The sequence below is a fragment of the Blastocystis sp. subtype 4 genome (genome assembly GCF_000743755.1).
Source record: "Blastocystis sp. subtype 4 strain WR1 chromosome Unknown seqid_0126, whole genome shotgun sequence".
NCBI lineage: Eukaryota > Bigyra > Opalinata > Blastocystidae > Blastocystis > Blastocystis sp. subtype 4.
Genome location: NW_014569421.1, coordinates 1 through 20,336, shown reverse-complemented (window position 1 = coordinate 20,336; position 20,336 = coordinate 1). Strand labels below are relative to the sequence as shown.

The 20,336-nt window shown below is 40.1% G+C and overlaps 12 protein-coding genes across 12 annotated transcripts; 6 read left to right on the top strand and 6 right to left on the bottom strand.

Annotated features, from left to right (window-relative positions):
• Positions 1-593: 593 nt before the first annotated feature.
• Positions 594-1,849, bottom strand: JH06_2332 (acyltransferase-domain-containing; the record flags this gene model as incomplete). The annotated part of the gene is made up of 6 exons (XM_014671907.1): positions 594-992; positions 1,023-1,223; positions 1,254-1,476; positions 1,507-1,623; positions 1,653-1,744; positions 1,775-1,849. The coding sequence occupies 6 exons, from the start codon at positions 1,847-1,849 to the stop codon at positions 594-596; spliced, it is 1,107 nt and encodes a 368-aa protein (XP_014527393.1).
• Positions 1,850-2,210: 361 nt separating this feature from the next.
• Positions 2,211-4,551, top strand: JH06_2331 (heat shock protein HSP90; the record flags this gene model as incomplete). Its single annotated transcript, XM_014671906.1, has 4 exons — positions 2,211-2,837; positions 2,868-3,007; positions 3,038-3,295; positions 3,327-4,551. The coding sequence occupies 4 exons, from the start codon at positions 2,211-2,213 to the stop codon at positions 4,549-4,551; spliced, it is 2,250 nt and encodes a 749-aa protein (XP_014527392.1).
• Positions 4,552-4,569: 18 nt separating this feature from the next.
• Positions 4,570-6,446, bottom strand: JH06_2330 (hypothetical protein; the record flags this gene model as incomplete). Its single annotated transcript, XM_014671905.1, has 7 exons — positions 4,570-4,902; positions 4,933-5,289; positions 5,322-5,579; positions 5,610-5,807; positions 5,838-6,014; positions 6,046-6,243; positions 6,273-6,446. The coding sequence occupies 7 exons, from the start codon at positions 6,444-6,446 to the stop codon at positions 4,570-4,572; spliced, it is 1,695 nt and encodes a 564-aa protein (XP_014527391.1).
• Positions 6,447-8,323: 1,877 nt separating this feature from the next.
• On the top strand, positions 8,324-8,707 carry JH06_2329 (60S ribosomal protein L9; the record flags this gene model as incomplete). Its single annotated transcript, XM_014671904.1, has 2 exons — positions 8,324-8,558; positions 8,589-8,707. The coding sequence occupies 2 exons, from the start codon at positions 8,324-8,326 to the stop codon at positions 8,705-8,707; spliced, it is 354 nt and encodes a 117-aa protein (XP_014527390.1).
• Positions 8,708-10,440: 1,733 nt separating this feature from the next.
• On the top strand, positions 10,441-10,824 carry JH06_2328 (hypothetical protein; the record flags this gene model as incomplete). Its single annotated transcript, XM_014671903.1, has 2 exons — positions 10,441-10,547; positions 10,581-10,824. The coding sequence occupies 2 exons, from the start codon at positions 10,441-10,443 to the stop codon at positions 10,822-10,824; spliced, it is 351 nt and encodes a 116-aa protein (XP_014527389.1).
• Positions 10,825-10,877: 53 nt separating this feature from the next.
• Positions 10,878-11,606, top strand: JH06_2327 (hypothetical protein; the record flags this gene model as incomplete). The annotated part of the gene is made up of 5 exons (XM_014671902.1): positions 10,878-10,898; positions 10,929-11,084; positions 11,114-11,231; positions 11,263-11,312; positions 11,334-11,606. The coding sequence occupies 5 exons, from the start codon at positions 10,878-10,880 to the stop codon at positions 11,604-11,606; spliced, it is 618 nt and encodes a 205-aa protein (XP_014527388.1).
• Positions 11,607-11,906: 300 nt separating this feature from the next.
• Positions 11,907-12,741, top strand: JH06_2326 (26S proteasome non-ATPase regulatory subunit; the record flags this gene model as incomplete). Its single annotated transcript, XM_014671901.1, has 5 exons — positions 11,907-11,995; positions 12,035-12,116; positions 12,147-12,398; positions 12,429-12,473; positions 12,505-12,741. The coding sequence occupies 5 exons, from the start codon at positions 11,907-11,909 to the stop codon at positions 12,739-12,741; spliced, it is 705 nt and encodes a 234-aa protein (XP_014527387.1).
• JH06_2325 (putative carbohydrate kinase) lies at positions 12,716-13,783 on the bottom strand (the record flags this gene model as incomplete). The annotated part of the gene is made up of 4 exons (XM_014671900.1): positions 12,716-13,068; positions 13,139-13,239; positions 13,270-13,604; positions 13,637-13,783. 4 exons carry the CDS (start codon positions 13,781-13,783, stop codon positions 12,716-12,718), a joined length of 936 nt encoding a protein of 311 aa, XP_014527386.1.
• A 372-nt stretch (positions 13,784-14,155) lies between these two features.
• Positions 14,156-15,369, top strand: JH06_2324 (TBC1 domain family member; the record flags this gene model as incomplete). Its single annotated transcript, XM_014671899.1, has 4 exons — positions 14,156-14,200; positions 14,231-14,837; positions 14,875-15,071; positions 15,103-15,369. The coding sequence occupies 4 exons, from the start codon at positions 14,156-14,158 to the stop codon at positions 15,367-15,369; spliced, it is 1,116 nt and encodes a 371-aa protein (XP_014527385.1).
• A 138-nt stretch (positions 15,370-15,507) lies between these two features.
• JH06_2323 (transcription initiation factor tfIId) lies at positions 15,508-16,465 on the bottom strand (the record flags this gene model as incomplete). Its single annotated transcript, XM_014671898.1, is given in 4 exon segments — positions 15,508-15,792; positions 15,811-15,909; positions 15,941-16,106; positions 16,137-16,465. 4 exon segments carry the CDS (start codon positions 16,463-16,465, stop codon positions 15,508-15,510), a joined length of 879 nt encoding a protein of 292 aa, XP_014527384.1.
• A 291-nt stretch (positions 16,466-16,756) lies between these two features.
• On the bottom strand, positions 16,757-17,415 carry JH06_2322 (hypothetical protein; the record flags this gene model as incomplete). Its single annotated transcript, XM_014671897.1, is given in 5 exon segments — positions 16,757-16,909; positions 16,941-16,990; positions 17,006-17,069; positions 17,104-17,271; positions 17,296-17,415. 5 exon segments carry the CDS (start codon positions 17,413-17,415, stop codon positions 16,757-16,759), a joined length of 555 nt encoding a protein of 184 aa, XP_014527383.1.
• Positions 17,416-17,818: 403 nt separating this feature from the next.
• On the bottom strand, positions 17,819-20,228 carry JH06_2321 (alanine-tRNA ligase; the record flags this gene model as incomplete). Its single annotated transcript, XM_014671896.1, is given in 9 exon segments — positions 17,819-18,133; positions 18,147-18,548; positions 18,578-18,646; positions 18,676-19,066; positions 19,096-19,376; positions 19,407-19,490; positions 19,521-19,654; positions 19,685-19,953; positions 19,984-20,228. 9 exon segments carry the CDS (start codon positions 20,226-20,228, stop codon positions 17,819-17,821), a joined length of 2,190 nt encoding a protein of 729 aa, XP_014527382.1.
• Between the last annotated feature and the right edge of the window lie 108 nt (positions 20,229-20,336).

Genomic DNA, 20,336 nt, shown 5'->3' with positions numbered 1-20,336 from the left:
TGTCAGATAACAATATACACGACCTGGCCACCAAATACTCTCCTCATTATCGAATCCTAAAGATGAACGAACATCAGCCCAAATCAAATCTGTAACGTCTTCAATAATACTAAACAATCTCTTAATATCATATGGAAAATATTACAATCACTTTTCGTTCATACACTTCATTGTAGAACCGAGGGATCACAACTCGTTTACCAATCACAACTTCTTCATAAGAGTGTTTCTGTTGTTCAAAATGTTTCTTTGAATTCTTGTTGATGCTAGGAGAGCCAACTGATTGCTTGTTATCTGTTTGGGATCCTCTCAATTCCTTGTTAATAGATATCGCCTGTTCTGTAGCAACTCGCTTCTCATCCAACTGCTGATTGCTTCTATTTGTAGATGAACTGCAACGATGCTAAAGATTAGACGTCCTTTAGAAGGATTACATCTGCCATCATCTGCTCGAATGCTGTGTCCAAGTAGTCATCGTCACTGGAAGCACTACTGGATGATGACGATTCCGATGAAATCTCTCTCTTCATCGTATTTAATGAGTTGACAAAATCCTAACGGTTTCTGTATTCATTTCTCGGCTGTTTACCGAATCACTTTTCTCCATAGATAGCACAATTCAAACAAACACGATACTTTAAAAGAGCATAAATCAAACCACGAATACCCTTAAAGACCACAATATCTAGAAGCAGAGCAATGCCCAACAAAATCAAACAAGGAACTAAATCACGAATACGATGAATCAAGTTAAAGTTCTCGATTCTCTGCAAGTCACTCATGCAACAAGACAATACCTGATTCTTAGTCCATTCTGCATCAAATGATTGGTGTTTCGTAAAATACTCTAATTCATTCTCCTTTTCAATCCATTTCTGATCGAGCCACTTCTCTGTTTGCTTATTGATTGAATCTGCGTCTCTCATTTCCTTGTCCACAATGCTCGAAAGAGGAACCACTTCAACATGCATGTGACATCCTATCGGGATTCGCTTCAGATCATGAATATGATTTAATTATACCTTCCAGAAGGAATTTTCAAAAGAAGGGAAAGTTACATCAACTTCACGACCATAATTGTCATCACTACAAATCTCTCCCGAATACCCTTCAAACTGCATTGTAATATTATAAAGATATACAGATTCTCCAGTATTCTCTTCCCATTCCCGTAATTCCTTGATGATAAAAGCCAAACCTGTAGAACGAGGTAGCAGTACATGCTATGATCAAATCTACTTCAGAAGACATACTTCAAACTTTGGTCGGTTGGATCGCTGAGCAAATGACTTCGATCGCTCATAACTCGCCCTAGTGATTGTTGTGCCTTCAGGACAGAAGAAGACACATTCTGCACAAGGATGAGATTCAAATCGCTCCAAGAAATGTCGGAAGTGATCTTGATCGGTTTCCCAGTGACGATCCAGAAGACACATATTGAGATCCTGGACAACAGGTCCTAAAATAGGAATCTTACTAACACTTAGATAATTATCTATGATCTACCCCAAGGATCCTTTCATGACTGCAGAGAAGTCAGATTCTTTGTCAAACATCTGTAAAAAGTAACAGCTAAAGATCCAGTCCAATTCGGTCTGATGGTTGACCATAAAGAAAGATCGTCTAACCTAAAAGACAACAAGCAAACACACTTATTCTTCGTTTCTTCCACTTTATCAATATCTCCAGACAGAATCAGTTTGAAATCAGCAATAAAGAAACGAACGAACCGTAGATATACTCCCTACGAATCATAACTCAACAATGAAATAACCATAATATAGGATTTCCAATAACGAACATGCTGTTCTCCAATAAAGAACCGCATTATATCCACAATTGCATACATGACAATTTCAGCCGCTGCAACCAAGATTGCAACAACTGCAACAATAATCAGTTCTAACTTTTCTTTCTAGCTATCACAACAAATATGAGAGTGATACAAATTTCATTTTCTACAGTTATACTTAAGTGAGAAAAGAAATGAAAAAGTATTGTACCGTGCAGAGAAAAATCGTGGAAAAAGTGGAACTCTCAGACGATGCATAATGTCCTATGTCGTCACTCCTTACAGATGAGGAGATTAACAGCTTGCCCAAAAAGAGGATCCAAAATTCCTTGAGAATTAGATCGAATGTTCTATTTCCCTGTTTCTCCTTTTTCTGTGTTGTATAAGGAAAGGCTAAGAATCAGTTTGATCGAGAGAAATGTCTTTTAGAAGTCGTGCTTTCAATACATTGGTGAAAGGATTCCGTGCTAACAGCAGACTCGCAGTTCGCAGACTTGCAGGTAACTACAATTGTTATCGTCTTGCTCCTTCGAGTAATGTGTGTGCAATGCTCTTCTCGACTGCCGCTGATGATGAGAAGAAGGAAGGTTTGAGTCCTGAGGAGGCCAAGAAGATGGCTTCAGAGATGCTGTTCAATGAGAAGGATGAAGGAAATGAAAAGAAAGAGGAGGAGAAGAAAGTGGAGTTTGTTCCACCTAAGAAGGAAGAAGGTGCTACTGAGGAGAAGCACGAATTCCAGGCTGAGACGAAGCAGCTGCTCGATATTGTGACGAATTCGATCTACACAGACAAGGAGGTGTTCTTGAGAGAGCTGATTTCAAATGCTTCGGATGCTCTGGAGAAGCTTCGTCATGAGCAAGTGTCAGGAATGGCTGTGAATGACAAGGATTTGCCTCTGGAGATTCGTATTTACACGGATGAGAAGAATGGAACCATTACAATTCAGGATACGGGTATTGGTATGACAAAGAAGGAGATGGAAGAGAATCTTGGAGTGATTGCTCGTTCTGGATCAAAGGCTTTCCTTAAGAAGGCTACGGACGAAGTGAGTATTCTAGAAGTGGGTTATGAATAGGGAAAGGCGGGTGATCTGGGCAGTTCTCTGATCGGTCACTTTGGAGTTGGTTTCTATGCTGCCTTCATGGTAGCTGATCATGTGGATGTCTATTCACATTCTGCAACTGATGATACCACATATTGTTGGTCATCTGAAGGGTACTAACGTATATGAGAAGTAATAAGTAGAACTGGTGACTATCAGATCACCAAATCAACAGAATCTCCTCGTGGTACGACAATTGTCTTGCATCTGAAGGAGGACCAGAAGAAGTATGCTCTGGATCAGACAGTTCAACGAGTTATTAAGAAGTACAGTAACTTTGTGAATCATCCCATTCGTCTCAATGGAAAGGAAGTGAACACGGTACATGCCATATGGGCAATGGATAAGAATTCCATCACTGAACAACAGTATCTTGATTTCTATCATTTCATTGGTCAGGGGTAATGATTACTGATTGGTTATCATTACTAGATGGGATACTCCTCTCTTCCGTCTTCATTTCACTGCAGATGCTCCTATCACATTGAAGGCTCTCTTCTATGTAGGTAGCATGCAGACAGAGAAGATGGGTTTGGGTCGTATGGAGCCTGGTGTCTCACTCTATTCTCGCAAGATTCTGATTGAACCTCATAGCAAGAATTTGCTTCCTGATTGGATGAGATTTGTATATGGTGTTGTTGACAGTGATGACATTCCTCTGTCTCTTTCTCGTGAGAATATGCAAGATTCCTTGTTAGTGAAGCGAATTCGAAAGATTTTGACAAAGAAATTCCTTCGTTTCTTGAGTGATAAGAGTAAGAAGGAACGTGATCAGTATTTGACTTTCTACAAGGAATTTAATGCCTTCTTGAAGGAAGGAGTGATTCAGGATTATGACAATCGTCAAGACTTGGCTTCTGTATTGATGTTTGAGAGTTCATCGAAGGATGAGAAGGAATTGACCACATTGGATGAGTATGTGAGTCGAATGCCTGCAGATCAAAAGGATATCTATTTTTTGAATATTAGTAGTCGTGATCTTGCTGAGAGTTCTCCTTATTATGAAGTGTTTAAGAAGAAGAATTTGGAAGTATTGTTCCTCTATAATCCTGTTGATGACTTCGTCATGACAAATGTTCGTGAGTTCAAGGGTAAGAAGTTTGTCTCAGTGGAAAATGCTTCAATTGATCTGTCTGCTGAGGATAAGAAGCAGGAGGAGAAGGAAGGAGAGGCAGCACAAACAACAGGTTTGAATGAGCAGCAGGCTGCAGAGTTGGTCTCATGGATGAAGACTTCGTTGGGCGAGAAGGTGAAGGATGTGAAAGTAACACATCGTCTAGTGGAATCACCTGCTATCGTGACTGATAGCAACAATGCTGGATACCGACGAATGGTGAAGATGATGCAAGCTGCTCGAGGTGATCTCAAGGGCTTGATGCCTCTGGAGCCACTTGTGTTGGAGGTGAATCCTCATCATCCTCTTCTGATGAAGTTGAATGAAGTGAAAACAGTCAAGCCTCTGCTGGCTCAGTGTTTGACAGAGCAGTTGTACGATAATTGTCTGGTATCTGCTGGACTTCTGGATGATCCTCGTACGATGATTCCTCGTTTGAATAACTTGCTGCTTGCTGCTTTGGGAGGTGAGTTCAAGCTCCCTCAGGAAGTGGTATCAATTAAGAAGGATGAAGTTATAACAGAAACTCCAAAGTCGAATTGAGTGTGGTTAGATTCTTTGTTACAAACACTTGTACTTATCATGTTCCTCAATATACGATTTGAGTTGAGTATACTCTTCTAAAGAACTGTACGAGCGAGAACATCGAGAAATGATACTTCGACAAAGCATTTTCACTTCAAAGAACTTCTTCGAATAATCCTTCTCGACTACAAACTTGATCAAACTATAGCCAGCTGTTAAAACTTTCTTTACGGATTCTTCTGAAGCCAAATAGTTTCCTGTCATGAAAGAACGACACTTCTTCAACATAGCATCAAATGCTAATTCTGTTTGATCTGTTGTTGAGTAGAAGTAATACAAGATTTCATACAGCTTCACATCTCGAGGGAACTAATCATTATACTCTCTCTTCTCTCTTACCATTTTCTGCAGCTTATCAAAGAGTTCTGCTAATTTCTTTAGTAAGAACTGACGTTCATTTTCTGTAGTTACTGTTTCCTTCTTCTCCTCTTCTTCCTCTTCATATTCTTGATCTAATTTCTCTTCCAAACCTGATAGTGTAGCATTCAATCGATCAAACACACTGTCATCCAAAGGAGTTTCTACCACTTCTAAAGTGTCTGAATCATCACATTTCTCTTCCACAGTTTGTTTATTCAGTACTGAATAAGTGAGATTCGAAATCAGATTGTAATCCAAGTCCATTTGATTCTTATCCTTAAGATCCAACAGAGTACTCAATCCTTCAATCACAGAAGCATATCGCTTTGCTAACATCTACTCATCACATGTCTCTTTCTCTCTCTTACACTAATTGTGATGTAATTATCCCATACACGCCAATTCTCACGAAGAAAGCGTATACTTTGACAAGCAGCTTCATATGCTTCTTTCATCCTACCAACTTTCATCAACACACCTGCTAGATTTGACCATCCTTCACCAAATTCAGGATTTAGCTTCAATAACGTAGTAAAGCACGTGATACTATGAAGATAATCACCTGTGTGCATTGATGCAACAGCACTCTTAAACCACGTACTAGGATATAACATGTTAATTGTTAACTATCAATAAGCCCCACAAATCAATTATACAGCTGCAGAATAATATGATTTGCATTGCTCATATTCTCCCTTCTCGTAATAATAATCACCCAAATCACGTTGAGCGCGAGCATAATGATGATTAGATACTTCCCATGCTTTCTCCATCAATTTAGGACTCTTCTTCAATTCACCCATTCGACATAATAAATAAGGTGTCTCTCCTTTAGTTTGAATTCTTTCTTCCAACTACTTTTAAAAAAGGCATGATTTCTGTACCATGGTGATTGCTTCGTCTTTCTTTCCAATAATTTCCAAACAATTAATAACATCTTCAAAGAGCTCTAATTCACGATAAATCCCCAAAGCAGTCATAACAACTCCATAACTAAAATAATGTTCTGCCAATCTTTTCTTCAATTCCCAAAAAGGAGGGTATCCTGTACTATAAAGATACTATTCATTTACTTCAAATTCCAATCCCTACCATCAATCGCTCCCATACTGGAGCATTCGCCTGATTTGCCTCCTTATTACTTAATAAAGGTGTTGTTTCATTACTGAGCTGATCTACGAGAACTTGCAATTGCAAGATAGCACGTTCTTTGGTACGCATATTCTCATAATCAACAAAGGTCTTTAATAACAAGGAATAACTGTACACGGTCCAATTGGAAGGATGTGCCTATGATAAAACTTCAATAGAATGATAACCAGAATACGCTGAATATATGAAGCCATCTGTTCAGTAATCAAACCATGTTTTGGATTGTTATTCTTAATATCAATACAAAGACATTGAATAAGAATCTGATCCATCACAGATAAACGACTTTGTTCACGAAGATGAGAATCAGTATCAGGAGCAATAAGAACACTTTCTAACATAATGTTATCCTTATTTACTTCATCTAATTTAACAACATTTGGAATTCGTGACTAAGAATGATCCATTCATAATTGGTATGTACAATGTCTGTTGATGAAGTGATTTGATTCTCATCCAATTTACTAGAAATGATATTATAATTCTATTATTCACCTATTTGCAACAACAAGCAATTGGGATGTATCAAAAGTCTGATATTTTGTCCTTCTTCCTTTTACCCCAGTTAACTCACACTCAATTTGACTATCTATTTGATCATTCTTCTCATTCTATAGAACATTTCATTGCTTCTAAGAAGAATGGGTTTGCTTTCTCTGTTTCAAAGGTATACAGATAAAACAATCCTTCTTCAATCAAACAACGGACTAATTCCCATGGATCTGTCTCTGATACATGCGATCGAAGTCTATTCTTCATCATCTTCTCCATTCTTACTGTTCTTCAATCCAGGACTGATTCGACCGTACTCGGTCACATAGCGTAGGAGAGAGGTTACCTAAAAGACAACGATGATGTACCACAGCACTGCGTGCCAACCACCATCGGACATACAAACAGATCGATGGATGAGCCACTTCTTCTAGAAGGAGCAATAAAGACTCTGCTGTTGACAGTAATAAAGGGAACTTCTCCAATTCATAGGGAGTTTCACCATCAATCTCAAGTGTTTGGAGTGCTATGGAACTTTGTTTCATATCCTCCTCTTTGACAGAATGGAACCACGGGAATGGGTAGAAAGAAGAAATCTCTGCGAAGACCTCATGGAGTTCTGGACCAGTATAATTGGCTTGCATGTACATGTTTAGAAGGGTGACTGCTACTAGAAGGATCTCTTGCTGTCTACATTTTATGCGAACAAAAGATGATGGATACTTTAGAATCTCTTCATTATCGTTGTTTGCAGAGTGAATGAACGAGACGACTCGTTGCTTTAGGAATGACGTTAAGCACATTAATCCACTTCCTGGAGAAACTACATATTACCGATGTGAGTTACAGTACAAATGCTCTCATTGAGCGAACGATCCGCTAACAAGAGCGATTTAAACACCTCTCTATCAAATAACGCCTTGTAGTTTCCATAAAGGACATCTGCAGCAATCTTTATGACCTACACCATCAAGTCATAAAGTTAATAGTACAGAAAGTTGTTGCTGTTTCCATTCATCATTATCACACTATGAATAATACAACCACATCAAATCAACAGCCAGGTCTTTTTCCATCCCTTCAACTGATTCCTTCCGATAAAGAATCATAAATTTGTTCAGAGATTCTAGTGATATATCCAGAGGACGACTACATCGTCATTTACCACTAAAGCGACTACTTTTCCGATTGCATATCGGTCTCATCGGTTCCACACAGTTCAAGTAGTGACATAACGGCTTCTTTGGTCAGCGTGAAATGAATCTTTATTCTATGAAACCATGGATTCTATCTCTTTTAGTATTTTCAAGTTCTTTCTTACATACTGTTTACCATCAGAGTCATTCTTTGCACTGTTTTCACTCCATAAACCTCCTTCTTGATAATCATGAAGTGGGTATCACTGTACATTTGGTGATGAATGGAGAGGCACAGAATTCCTTATTCCCTGAATAGATTGAATCAGAATGAAGATAACTCTTTCTTCTAACCATGTTGAGATTCCCGAAGGAGGTAGGGAGTGTTTTACGAAAGTGAGCGACTAGTGGAAGTGTACATCAAGAACCGACGTGTTGTAGTGAAGGGACCTCGTGGAACCCTTCGTCGTGACTTCAGCCACCAGTTCGTCGATATCAAGAAGGAGGATAACAGAGTTGTTGTTGACCTGTGGTTCGGACTCCACAAGAACATTGCTGTTGTACGTTCGATCTGCACTCACATCCGCAACATGATCACTGGTGTGACTCACGGATACCGCTACAAGATGCGTTTCGTGTACGCCCACTTCCCCATCAATGTTGCTATCAACAAGGAGGGAAAGAAGGTGGAGGTGCGTAACTTCCTTGGAGAGAAGAGAGTGCGTCATATCCACATGCTCGAAGGAGTGACTGTGGCCAAGTCTGAGGCTCAGAAGGATGAGATCATCCTCGAGGGAAACGATATCGAAGCTGTGTCCACTTCTGGTAAGTGATGACATTTTGGATGATATGTAGCTGCTCAGATCTATCAGTCTGTGCTGGTGAGAAACAAGGATATCCGTAAGTTCCTTGATGGTATCTACGTCTCTGATAAGGAGCTGTGCGTCGCTGAGGAGAGCGAGGATGACGAGTAAATATCGCACATCAATGGGAATGGGAGTTCATTGTTTTCAGGAAACACACGAATCAAATGAAAATTTGTTGACATTTTCATCAGTTGGACACTTGTCGAACTGTCCCTCATTTATCTGATCAATCATCTGTTGAGAGAGATCAACATATTCTGTACTTGGTATTGAGTAAGGAAACCGAAAGGGAGCATCCTCTTCTCTATTGGTTATTCTTTTCCACTAATTATACGCGCTAATTGATGGTTCATGAATCACAGTTTCAGAACGCACGATGTTCTCCTTTGCACTTCGTATCGATACGTCCCGATGTATTCTAAGCGTTCGTGTAGAACCGAAACTCTCTCTTCTGGACTCTGTAGAAGAAATTGATGTTTGACCTGATGATTGGAGAGGAGAGGAATTTGGGAATGAGAGATGAGGAGATGAGGAACTGGAAATGGGAGTATGAAGAAGAGGCAATGTACTAGGCACTGCAGGGCAAAGAAGAGGAGAAGAGTTGGCAACTGTAGGACTAGGAAAAGGTGAAGACTCATGAGACGGAGAAAGAATGGATTCAGTGATCAGAACATCACTAGGACACTGTACGATGGCTTGCTGCTGCGACAATGCCCGTCGAAGTTCCAAATCTGCATCATCTTCTTGTTCATCTCCTTCCTCATCCAACACATCTCGATGAATCAATACAATATCGTTCACAGGAGAAAAAGGACGATTCAATTCCCGCGTTAGATCCTCTAACAACGGATTACTCGTATCTTCACAGGAAGAGCGGATATCCGTCACAATCACAGGTCTTACGTCATCTGAAAACTCCACAGGTTGTGTCTCCGTCATCTTGTTATCCGGGGATAAAATATACTTCTCTCTCCACAGAATGTCATCTACAGACAGTGTAGTTCCATCACTGTTGATTCGTTTCATAATCTTATCCAAATCAAGAATCGCATTTTCATCATTCAATAGATCATCCATCACACTTCCTTGAACTTGCTGATATTCTTCTTGCTTTTTTCGAACCGAATATACCAATCCACCTTTGGATTAACCGTAACAAAGAATCCTACCAGATAAAACGAATGTAGGAGAGATAATAGTACTGATCCATGAAAGAATCACACATACTAGATAACAGATGCCAAATGAACGACTGTAATCTTGGAAAGCGGGTCCAACCCATCCACTTCCGAGTGAATTCCATACAACACCTCCCAGAATCATCAGATAGTACGTATATGCAGCTGGACTCGTTGTTAAGAAGTTAGCTACCACTCTATAAATCATAAGAATAATATGCAGCAACAATGCTTCCTCCCTACGTGAATAGTATCGCTTAATCCGAGAGACCATAACACACAAAACAAGAACGGTTATATATTGTACAATATTTAAGATTCCCCGAACCTAATAATGAAATAATGACAGAAAGAAACACAAGTAACCACGTTGCTGCAGGAATCGATGCATTTTTGTTTAAGTTCATTGATGCATAGACAATGAAAACGGGTCCTCCTCCCATATCGAGAATTAAAGTGACAATCGAGGCTGCAAGAAGCAAACTGAAGAATAATACTCATCGATTTGATGCCTACCCCTTCTTCATCCGAGAAAGAAAATGACAAGAGTCTCAAGGATTCAAGTGAGTGTTCGTTAACGACGATAACGGTTTTTGTCAAATCGTACCGATCTTTTCATTTGCCATTCGAACCGCGATTCTTTCGCTTCAAACTATTTCGCGAATGGCTGAATCAGAATCGCTGGAAACTGGGAAATTCTACCGGTTGGGAAAGGACCTGGCCAATACCGAGAAGTCAGTGAGAGATAAAGCAGTCGACACGATTCGGAGGTATTTCTTTTGAATTTTGGTGATTTACAATAGGGAACTCAAATCAGTTCAGGAGATTACTGAACTGGAGATGATGAAGTTGTGGAAGGGCTTGTTCTACACCTTCTGGATGTCAGATAAGCCTCCTGTACAAGAGGCATTGGCTACTCTTCTTAGCGACATTGTTGACATTGACCTTTCCATTCATTCTAGGTTTTTGACTTCCGAATGGACTCTTTATCCTGGTTGTACATTTCCTGCTTCTGGAAGACGATGGTCCGTGAGTGGAGTGGGTTAGATCGTTTCCGGATTGATAAGTACTGTATGTTGATGCGGAAGATGGTTTTTAAGATGTTTTTGCTTCTTGACTCTGTTAATTTTCTTAAATTTTTTGAGTTATAGAGGGGCTGGAAACAAGAATTGGTGGATTCATATACAAGTCTGATTCTAGATGTTCTGGCAAACACTGACTATGTGGGACCTCTCAATCAGTTCTGCGAATGTTTCTTGGAGGAGTTGGTGGACTGTTTGCCTCACATCTCGAGTTATGATTTCACCGTTAGTTATTTTTGTTGTTTTCATTCTAGTCCCTTATTACTCCACTAATTAACGTATTGAAAACGAAGAATAATGTGGTGATTGTGAATGTGTTGAAGACTCGTGTATTGGAAAGTCTTCTTAACGATTACGAGACAATGAGAGAGAGTAGAATTCAATAGAAGAGATTTATCGGTAGAAGGAGAGAAGAAGGATTTGCCTGTCTTCACTGATGTTGATCTTCGTTATGTTCAATATCCTTGTGAATAGACCATAATATGTGGTTCCTTCATGGTCACTTCAATTCTCTACGAGATAACCTTTTCGAAGAATGAATCTCTGAGAGGAGTTCAGAGAAAGACGTTTGGTGAAATAGAGTTGAAGTATGAAGAATGTGTAGCTGAGCGTTTTGAGAGTGTGGAGGCGCCGAAGCTGGAGCCGCCTAAACGTGTGGAGAAGAGCACACAATCAAAGAAACCTGAGAAGAAAGAGAAAGTGAACAAGAAACAAAAGAAGACGAAAGCTAAGGTCGTCAAACAGTAAATCCTCTTTAGTATTAATCTATTGTTTGTCGAAATCACACATCCAAGATCATGGGAATTAGATTCTTCATTCTTTTATACTGAAATGGACTTCCTGAATCCTACAGCAAATACTAGAAACATTAATTCATCAGAGACTGTATATATATCACCACTTGCCTTGATCAAGATGATTAAACATGGTACTTTATTACGGGTTCGATTGATTGTAGGTCGGGCTGGAGTTCCAATAGAAGTGATGGGAATGATGCTAGGAGAATTCGCTGATGATTTGACAATATACGTAACAGATGTATTCCCAATGCCTCAATTGGGTACTGCTGCAAGTGTGGAGACATTGGATGAGAAGTATCAAAGCGATTACATGGAACTCATGAAGCAGACAGGAAGGTACGTTCCATTTTGTTGGAGTCGTTCTCTAATGGGTAGAATGGAAAATGTTGTTGGCTGGTATCACTCGCATCCTGGTTTTGGTTGTTGGTTATCTTCGGTCGATGTAAATACACAGGATGTATGTATCGATTGTGAGAATCATTTGTAGACATTTGAGAAGATTGATCCCCGTTGTGTCGCTGTAGTGGTGGATCCCATCCAGTCCGTCAAAGGTAATGTTGTAATTGATGCGTTCCGTCTTTATCCTGGAGCAGGAGGTATGATGATGATGATGACAGCCCCTAAACCACTTCAAAGCACAGGAAACCGAGGTCATATTTCCAAGTCTACATCTCAACAGAAACAGCGAGGTTGTGGCCGTGAATATTATCGTTTACCTGTTCGCTGGAATGTTGATCCTGTGAGTTCTTGATATCTTCTTAATGTGTAGTCAGATGAAGATTTGATGACCCGTCTTTCTCGTCCTCAATGGCATGTATCCTTTCTGAACAGATTTGAGTGTGTAGGACGGAATGGTGTGTAAACCTTTCAATGACTTGGAAAAACATAACCTGGATCTCGTAGAAGACATGCAGATAATGGTGAAAGCGTTAAAGGAGCGAGTGGAGGAAGAATCAAAGGAAGATAACTCGTTTGTGGGTCGTGTGGATCCAAATAAACAGCTAAAGATCGATGCAGAGGAATTGCTGACAGATAATCTGGTTCAGGGTATGAATGCTACACTTGGTGAGATTCTATTCTGATGTGTTTGTAACAAACACCTAATAATGTATCAAGAACATGTGGTAATTCTGCAACAATCGACATTGCTGTCATTCCTCGTTGTTCCTTCGCAAATGCCCTCGATGCCGCTCTTCGTATTATCTGGGAAGTAGCAGTCGCAGCAACAACTCCAGATGGCATGTCCATTACAGTTCGAGTGCTCCACAAATTCATGACACCCATTACTCCTGCAACGACATCTCCTTGTCCACCACAACGTCGTAAAGAACCTTCTTCCGTAACTCTTGTAACTGTCTCCCCTTTAGCAATTACATCAATCATTCCTTTCTGAATAATTGTTACATCTCCTAATTTATTTGATAATGAAGAGGCAAAGCAGGTCGTTTCATTAGAAATCTACTTATGATAATAAAGTACCAGAACTGACAAGTTCATTAGGTTTTCTTTCCTCCTTTGTGACTGCATTCCACAAACGAGTAAATTCCATCTGATTTGGAGTTAATATAACATTTTGTGCGCTATCCATTACCACTACCGATAGATCCTACCTAGTAATCAACGAAAGATTCTGAGTTACAACCCATAACCCATCTCCGTCGATTACAAGAGGTTTCTGATATCGAATAGCAAACGAAATAACTCTTTTCATTGTATCGACCATACTAGGATGTCGACCTGCTCCAGGTCCTATCACAATCGAGTCATTCCTTTCCAAGACTGGTGTAATTGACGCAAAGTTAGAGTCACAATTCTTCCTAAACTCTTCACTTCCCTCCTGCTGATCGCTCAAATGAATCATAGGATACACAATCAACTCTGGAGAATAGCATTTTATAGGAACCCCTGCTTCTTCTGCACAGATGATTGTCACCAAGTCAGCTCCCTAATAATTACTTATAGAAACTCATTTTCTACAACACGTTGAGCAGATATCCCAGCATAAAACGGTGCTCCTGTGTATTCTTTGCAACCTCCAATAATACAGATTTTTCCAAGTTGTCCCTTATGAAGACTACTTGTAAGAGGAGGAATAATCTTCTTTATCAATGAAGAAGCTGACATTAAGAATTTGAATACCTGTATCCTCTTCCATGGCACTTAAGGTCTATTCCAAATACTGTCGAGAGGTAATATTTGGTAATGGACCTCTTGGTTTCACATTAGGAAAGACAGAGGACGGTTTTCCTATTGTTAAGGATTATGAGAGAAGGGACGATGGATCTGCATTTCCACTAGAAGTAAACTATATTAAAATCGTTAAGATCCTAGGGAAGTGAAGCTATCAAACGAGGAGACTATGTTATATCCGTGAACAAACAAATAACATACTTGATGGAAGCAAAGGAAGTAAGAGATATCCTCCGATACGCGAAGCGACCTCTTTCGATTTGCTTTGCTCGTCCATGTAGTCGTTTACATTGGAGGAAATTTTTGATGCCAAACGGAGAGTATAAGATTCAGAAGTGGGGTGATTCGGATGTCCGTATGTGAAGTGGAAATAATGAATAGATATACCTTCCTCATCGCATCTACGACTTGAAAAAGATGTCTGAGTGCTCCATTTTCCCGTGTCGACCTGATCAATCGATCGATCGTTGTTTGACTCCTTTGTTTCGGAATGGACCGATTTTCGAATGCGAGGTGCGTGAAGTATGTTTCAATGGACTTTCAGATCCTTGCGTTCGATCGTACCTTTGGAAGATGCTGTTGCGTTGCTATCCCTTTCAACCTTCACAATGGGAAAAGGCAAAGGAAACGAATAAATCAAACTATCTCCAGTTTGTAGATGAGTTTATTGTTAATCGTAATCGACGATGTGGTAAGGAAAATAGCATGATTCTTCCAAATCCCATCGACTCCTCATGGAAAAGACAAGAAGCAACAGAATCTCTTGGGATGAACAACGAGAGTCAATGGTCTCGAGATTTTGGTGATTCGGAAATTCGAGGGATTATTTGGAAAGACACAGAGCGGACTCACAGTGATGTGCCGTTCTTCAGCCATTATAATCGTAATGTTCTCGCTCGCATCTTGTATGTGATGAGTCAGTTGAATCGTGGTGTGGAGTATGTCCAAGGAATGAATGAATTACTGGCACCATTACTATATGCATTTGGTCGTGCAGAAAATCCACAGGTAAATATTATAACCAGACTATGATGAAAAGATGAATGGTGAAGTATCAATTGAAGTCGAAGCAGATACGTTTTTCGCGTTCAATACATTGATTTCAGAGACACGAGATCTGTTTATTCGTCAAATGGATGCATCAACAACTGGATTACGAGGTGTGCTTCTAACTCTCGATGAAATGGTTACAGAATATCTACCTGATATTGCTCGGCATTTTGTTTGCATTAGATTGATGATTCACAGATTAGCAAGAATTGCTGATTGATCCTCAGTTTTATGCAGTTCGATGGGTAACAACATTGTTCTCACGAGAATTACCAATGGAGCAGGTCCTTCGTGTCTGGGATTCCCTGCTTGCAGATCCAGAGAGATTTCTGTTAATGTATTGTATTGGACTTGCTCTGATGGAGCAAGAAAAGGAGAAACTGAGCAAAAGTGATTTTGCTGAGATTATATCCTTGATTGTTGATGTTAGTATGGATTTAATGATTACATGCAAATTCTTCAGGATTTAAGGAATCGGGAGCATCCGCATCTTCTTGAAACTGCAAATGGTTTCCGTCTCTCTGTTTTGCGGAAGAAACGTGGATCCTTTTGAACGAAGAACATGAGATTAAAAAGGTGTATATGGATAGTCTATATCCTTGTTTCATTTACTTGCTTTTATGATTGTTTGAGTGTTTATACTCACTCTTTGAGATACTTCGCTTTACCGCTGATGATAGTATGTTACAAACATAGGAATCAAAGAGTCCAGCCACCATTACAACATCTTTCTTCACATATACTGCATCAACCAAATGAAGACCATCAACTGAATAACACTTCAACTGATTTAGTGCTACTGTAGGCTCTCTGGGTTCTGGTTGAGAGGGTTCTTCGAAGAACGAATACGAGGATAACGGTTGTTTCTCCAAACGACTCTGTTTGTCCACTTCCTATGTATTATACATTACCTCCATGTTAACAATGAATTCCCAAATCTTTATATGACCATCTTCACTAATTGACATGATTGTGTTCTTATCTGAATTATAGACAATTTTACGAACAGCCTAATTCTCAATCAATCATAGTGAATAATACTTTCTTGTGACCATGAACTAGAGCCACACGTTTGCAATTACTAGTTTGATAAACACTCAAACTCCCATCTTCATATCCAGCCATTAAGAAATGAGAATAATTTATAAACGAGATAGCAGTAACTGCAGATCCATTCCCAATGTATTGACGCATAAGTTCACCAGTACTACAAATGACTCATATCCATCATTCTCACTCCGCATTACATAGATACGTGTCACCACTTGCAGTACCCAATATAATAGCTCCCATACTGACAACTGACCATTCACACACATATATATCCATTAATGAAGCAACAAAGCGTCTTGCATACTGGATATCGTCCGTATTGTACATGTACACAATTCCTCCTTCTGAACAGACACAAAAACAACGGTTTTTTGGACTAAATCGAACACACCATGCAGGAGTGGAGAACGAACGATAATTGACAACACAACGACCCAGATCTGTTAGCCACAGACGAACACCACCATCAAGACCACAGGTCAGAAGGTATTTTCCATCATTACTGAAGTCCATGCTTGTTACTGCTTCTGTATGACCTAACAGAAGACTCTATGGGTAAGATGAGAAGGATAAAATGACATGAACGATTTGAGAAGGATTCTGTTGACACTTCCACAGATGAACCAGTCCATTTTCTGAAGAAGTGGCAATCTAAGTCAATAGCGATAGAATGAAGATACGCAATTTCCATCATTACTTATCGAGATACAGATAATGTGGCTATCAAACTGGGAAGTGAATGAAGCAAGAGCGATAGATGGAAAACGATTCTTTTTCTCTTCTTCACTTAGTTCTCTCTATGAATTAAGAAATAACAGTAAAACATGCAAAACTAGAGTTTTCAGATGAACTTGAGGGAGAATTATACTTCTTTTGACGATCCATTAATATCTTCTGCTGAGCAATAATGACGGCAGGTGTCCCACTGGTTGTTGGATCGATCACAATGTAAACATACTAAATGCTCAAACAATTGAAATGAAACGACTTTATTCTCCATTTCAAGGATTTTTGTAAGCTTATTCTGTCGAATAAACTCTACTAACAACATACGTGTCACTTCTCTCATTGTCACATCCATACAAAAGTGCTGGTGATAATCCGACTCTTGTCGATTCTATTTGGATTATATCAAGCTCCTACACGAATACCTTTGGATCGTCAATAACTTGGTTCATAACAATCAGTTTATCTTCGTGAAAGAGTAAATGACGTAGCCGATATGTTGAAAAGAAACGCTTGGCTTCTGCCACATCGATGTATAGAAGAGTAATGCAATACTGAACAAATATTGCAAAATGATACTCATTTAACTCGCTCTAAACGTCAGATAGCAAACTCACCACCACTTTGTAACAATCGAGGGAAGTGTCGACAAATACTGTCAGCTTCTTCATTTCATCCCAGATTTCGCGACATGTGGCGTTTCCATGATCACTGGAGGGATACGGAGAGGAAGACATTCTTTTCGATTCACAATGTAATATCGACGAATTGCAACTTGGAGAGGATCTCTGCAAGTGTAATTTGATAGATTTCAATTTGCTCCAGAAAATGGCACTATTTTCTCTGATTGATTATTCAGTATCTTAAAGTGGATGATTCTTACGTTCAATGGAAGAGAGAGTACAAAGTACTCAACTTGTTGAATTATCTGAAAAGCCCTCCTATTATAAGGAATCTTCATCGTGTGTTACCAAGTTACAGTATTGTTTGTACACTTTTTAGGAGTTCATTCCAGATGATAGAAATAATGTGTGTTTCTCTTTGTTTTGATCCTTCTCACATTTCTTTGACTAACTGATTGAAGTCAAAGATTCACTTCAATGTTCTCCATTGAACAACAAACACTTCACCCTCATAGATTTACTGGAGCATCTCTTCGGCCTTTGCAAAAGCTGCCTTCACATTCGAAATGTCCTTTGATTGTCCCTGTGCCTGGACTGGAGAACCACCTCCCTTTCCACCACATACAGCAGCCACTTCACTAATCCATATCCTAGCAGAGAAGGTATTGTTCACCTTCTCCTTTGCCACTAAGGCATACATTGCTACCTTGTTATGTACCTCATCAACACTGAAGAGGAAATAGGAGTTCTCTGAATCCATTTCACGAATTCTCTGCATCAATTTGCTTGCATTGCTACTATCAATACCATTCACAATATAAGCCACACGACCCTTTTCTCTTTACATCATTCACCATCACACTTGCTTCTGCCAGAGCCTGCTCCAACTGCTTGGCTGTCGCTTCCTTTCTCTCAGCCATCATTGCCTTCTCCAAGGCCTTCAACTCCTCCTTGAACTCCACCTTCGTCGCCACACTGATCACAGCTGTTGGTAACACTTGCTGAAGCTCAGTTACAGCCATCTCCAACTCCTTTCCATGCAACGAACGAGCATGCGACAACATCCCTTGAATCTGATTGGCCAATACAATACTCTCATTTGCTCGATCTCCTGTGATGGCCACAATACGACGGATACCCTTGCTAATGCTACCCTCCTCCACAATCGAGAAGAACTTGGCCTGAGCTAGATTACTCAGATGTGTTCCTCCACAAAACTCCACAGAATATTCCATCCACGCCTCATTCTAAATGAACATCTCTCTACAAGTCCTACCTTTGGATCTGCCAACAGATCAGCCACAGGTCGACCAATTGATACCACACGAACCATATTAGGATAGTGCTAGATAATCAACTGTCTATCAATCCTACCTCACCAAATACAGCTCGTAATGAACAGATCTGACGTGCTTCCTCGATGGGAACTACAGAAGTATACACCGTAAGAGCATCATTGATCTTCTCATTCACCTGACGCTCAACCTCCGCCAGTTGTGATGGTGAAACAGGTTTCGTACTGTTGAAATCAAAACGAAGCTTCTGATCATCGACCAATGAACCCTTCTGATCAGTGTCTGTTTGTAATACACGACGTAACGCCCAGTTCATCATATGTGTTAGAGTGTGATTTGGAGCAATCAACATTCGACGCTCATAATCCACACAACATGTACAGTGATCACCCTTGCGAATCATACCCTTCTCCACTGTACCAATATGTAACACATATCCTCCATAGGACATCACATTCAATACATTGAAACTACTCTCATACTCCTTTCTCATTCCTACCTTGTCTCACCCACTGTGATAATACCAGTATCTGCCACTTGACCTCCAGACTCAGCATAGAAACTTGTCTCACGTACAATCAAACCCACTTGTCCATCACTCTCCTTCACCTCTTCAGGGAACTCCTTCTGACTCGTATACAGAGCCAGCACCTCTGTCTCCAATGACTGATACCATTCATACTTAGGCAGATCATTCGTGGTCGGTACCTCTGCCTTCTTCAAATGACTCACTTGTTCTGCCTCCATCACCAATGCTGCTCCTGCAACATTCTTATGGCTCTGACATGATCCTCACATCCATCTTCCTACTGCTTTTGCCTCCAGACGTGCTGCTTCCATTGCCTTCTCATATCCAGCTAAGTCAACACTCAATCCTGCTTCTTCTGCCATCAACTATGCCTCATCTCCACTATCAATCCTTACCTGAGTCAGATCGATCGGGAATCCCAATGTACCATACAAGAAGAATGCCACATCGCCTGTAATCTGTTTCTGACCTGTCATTGTACAGCGTTCTGCCTCTTGTGCGAATCGCTTCAGACCCTTCTCCAATGTGCCTTAATATCACTCCTCATTCTCTTTCTTACGATTGAATGCCATCTCTTCCTCTCGAATCACTTCCTGAACAAAGTGCTGTTTCTCCTCCAGCTCTGGGAAGGCATCCTTCATATGCGACACCACTACAGGGACCAACTCGGAGAAGAATCCAGGCTTGCACTTCAGAATCTCCTGACCATAGCGAACACCTCGACGGAGAATACGACGCAATACATATCCTCGACCATTATTACTGGGAACAGCTCCATCTGTAATGGCTACTGTCAGAGTACGAATATGATCAGCTACCACACGATATCTACCAATCAAACAACCATCCTGAGTTTACGCCATATCTTTCTTTGCCTGCTCATTCATCTTATCAACACCATTTTGACCAGCAACAAGACCAGTGTATCCCTCCACACCAGCCACTTGATGAATGGCTTCAAAGATGGGAGAGAAGATATCAGTGTCATAATTCGACATCTTATTCTGTAGAATTGAGGTGATACGTTCAAATCCCATTCCTGTATCAACATGCTTTGCAGGTAACAAATGCAAGGTTCCTGATGCATCACGAGAGAACTGCATGAACACGAGATTCCAGATTTCAATGACATTCGGATCATCCTTATTCACCAGAGATGCGGCGTTTCGGCCTCCAATACGATCATAATGAATCTCTGAACCTATATATCA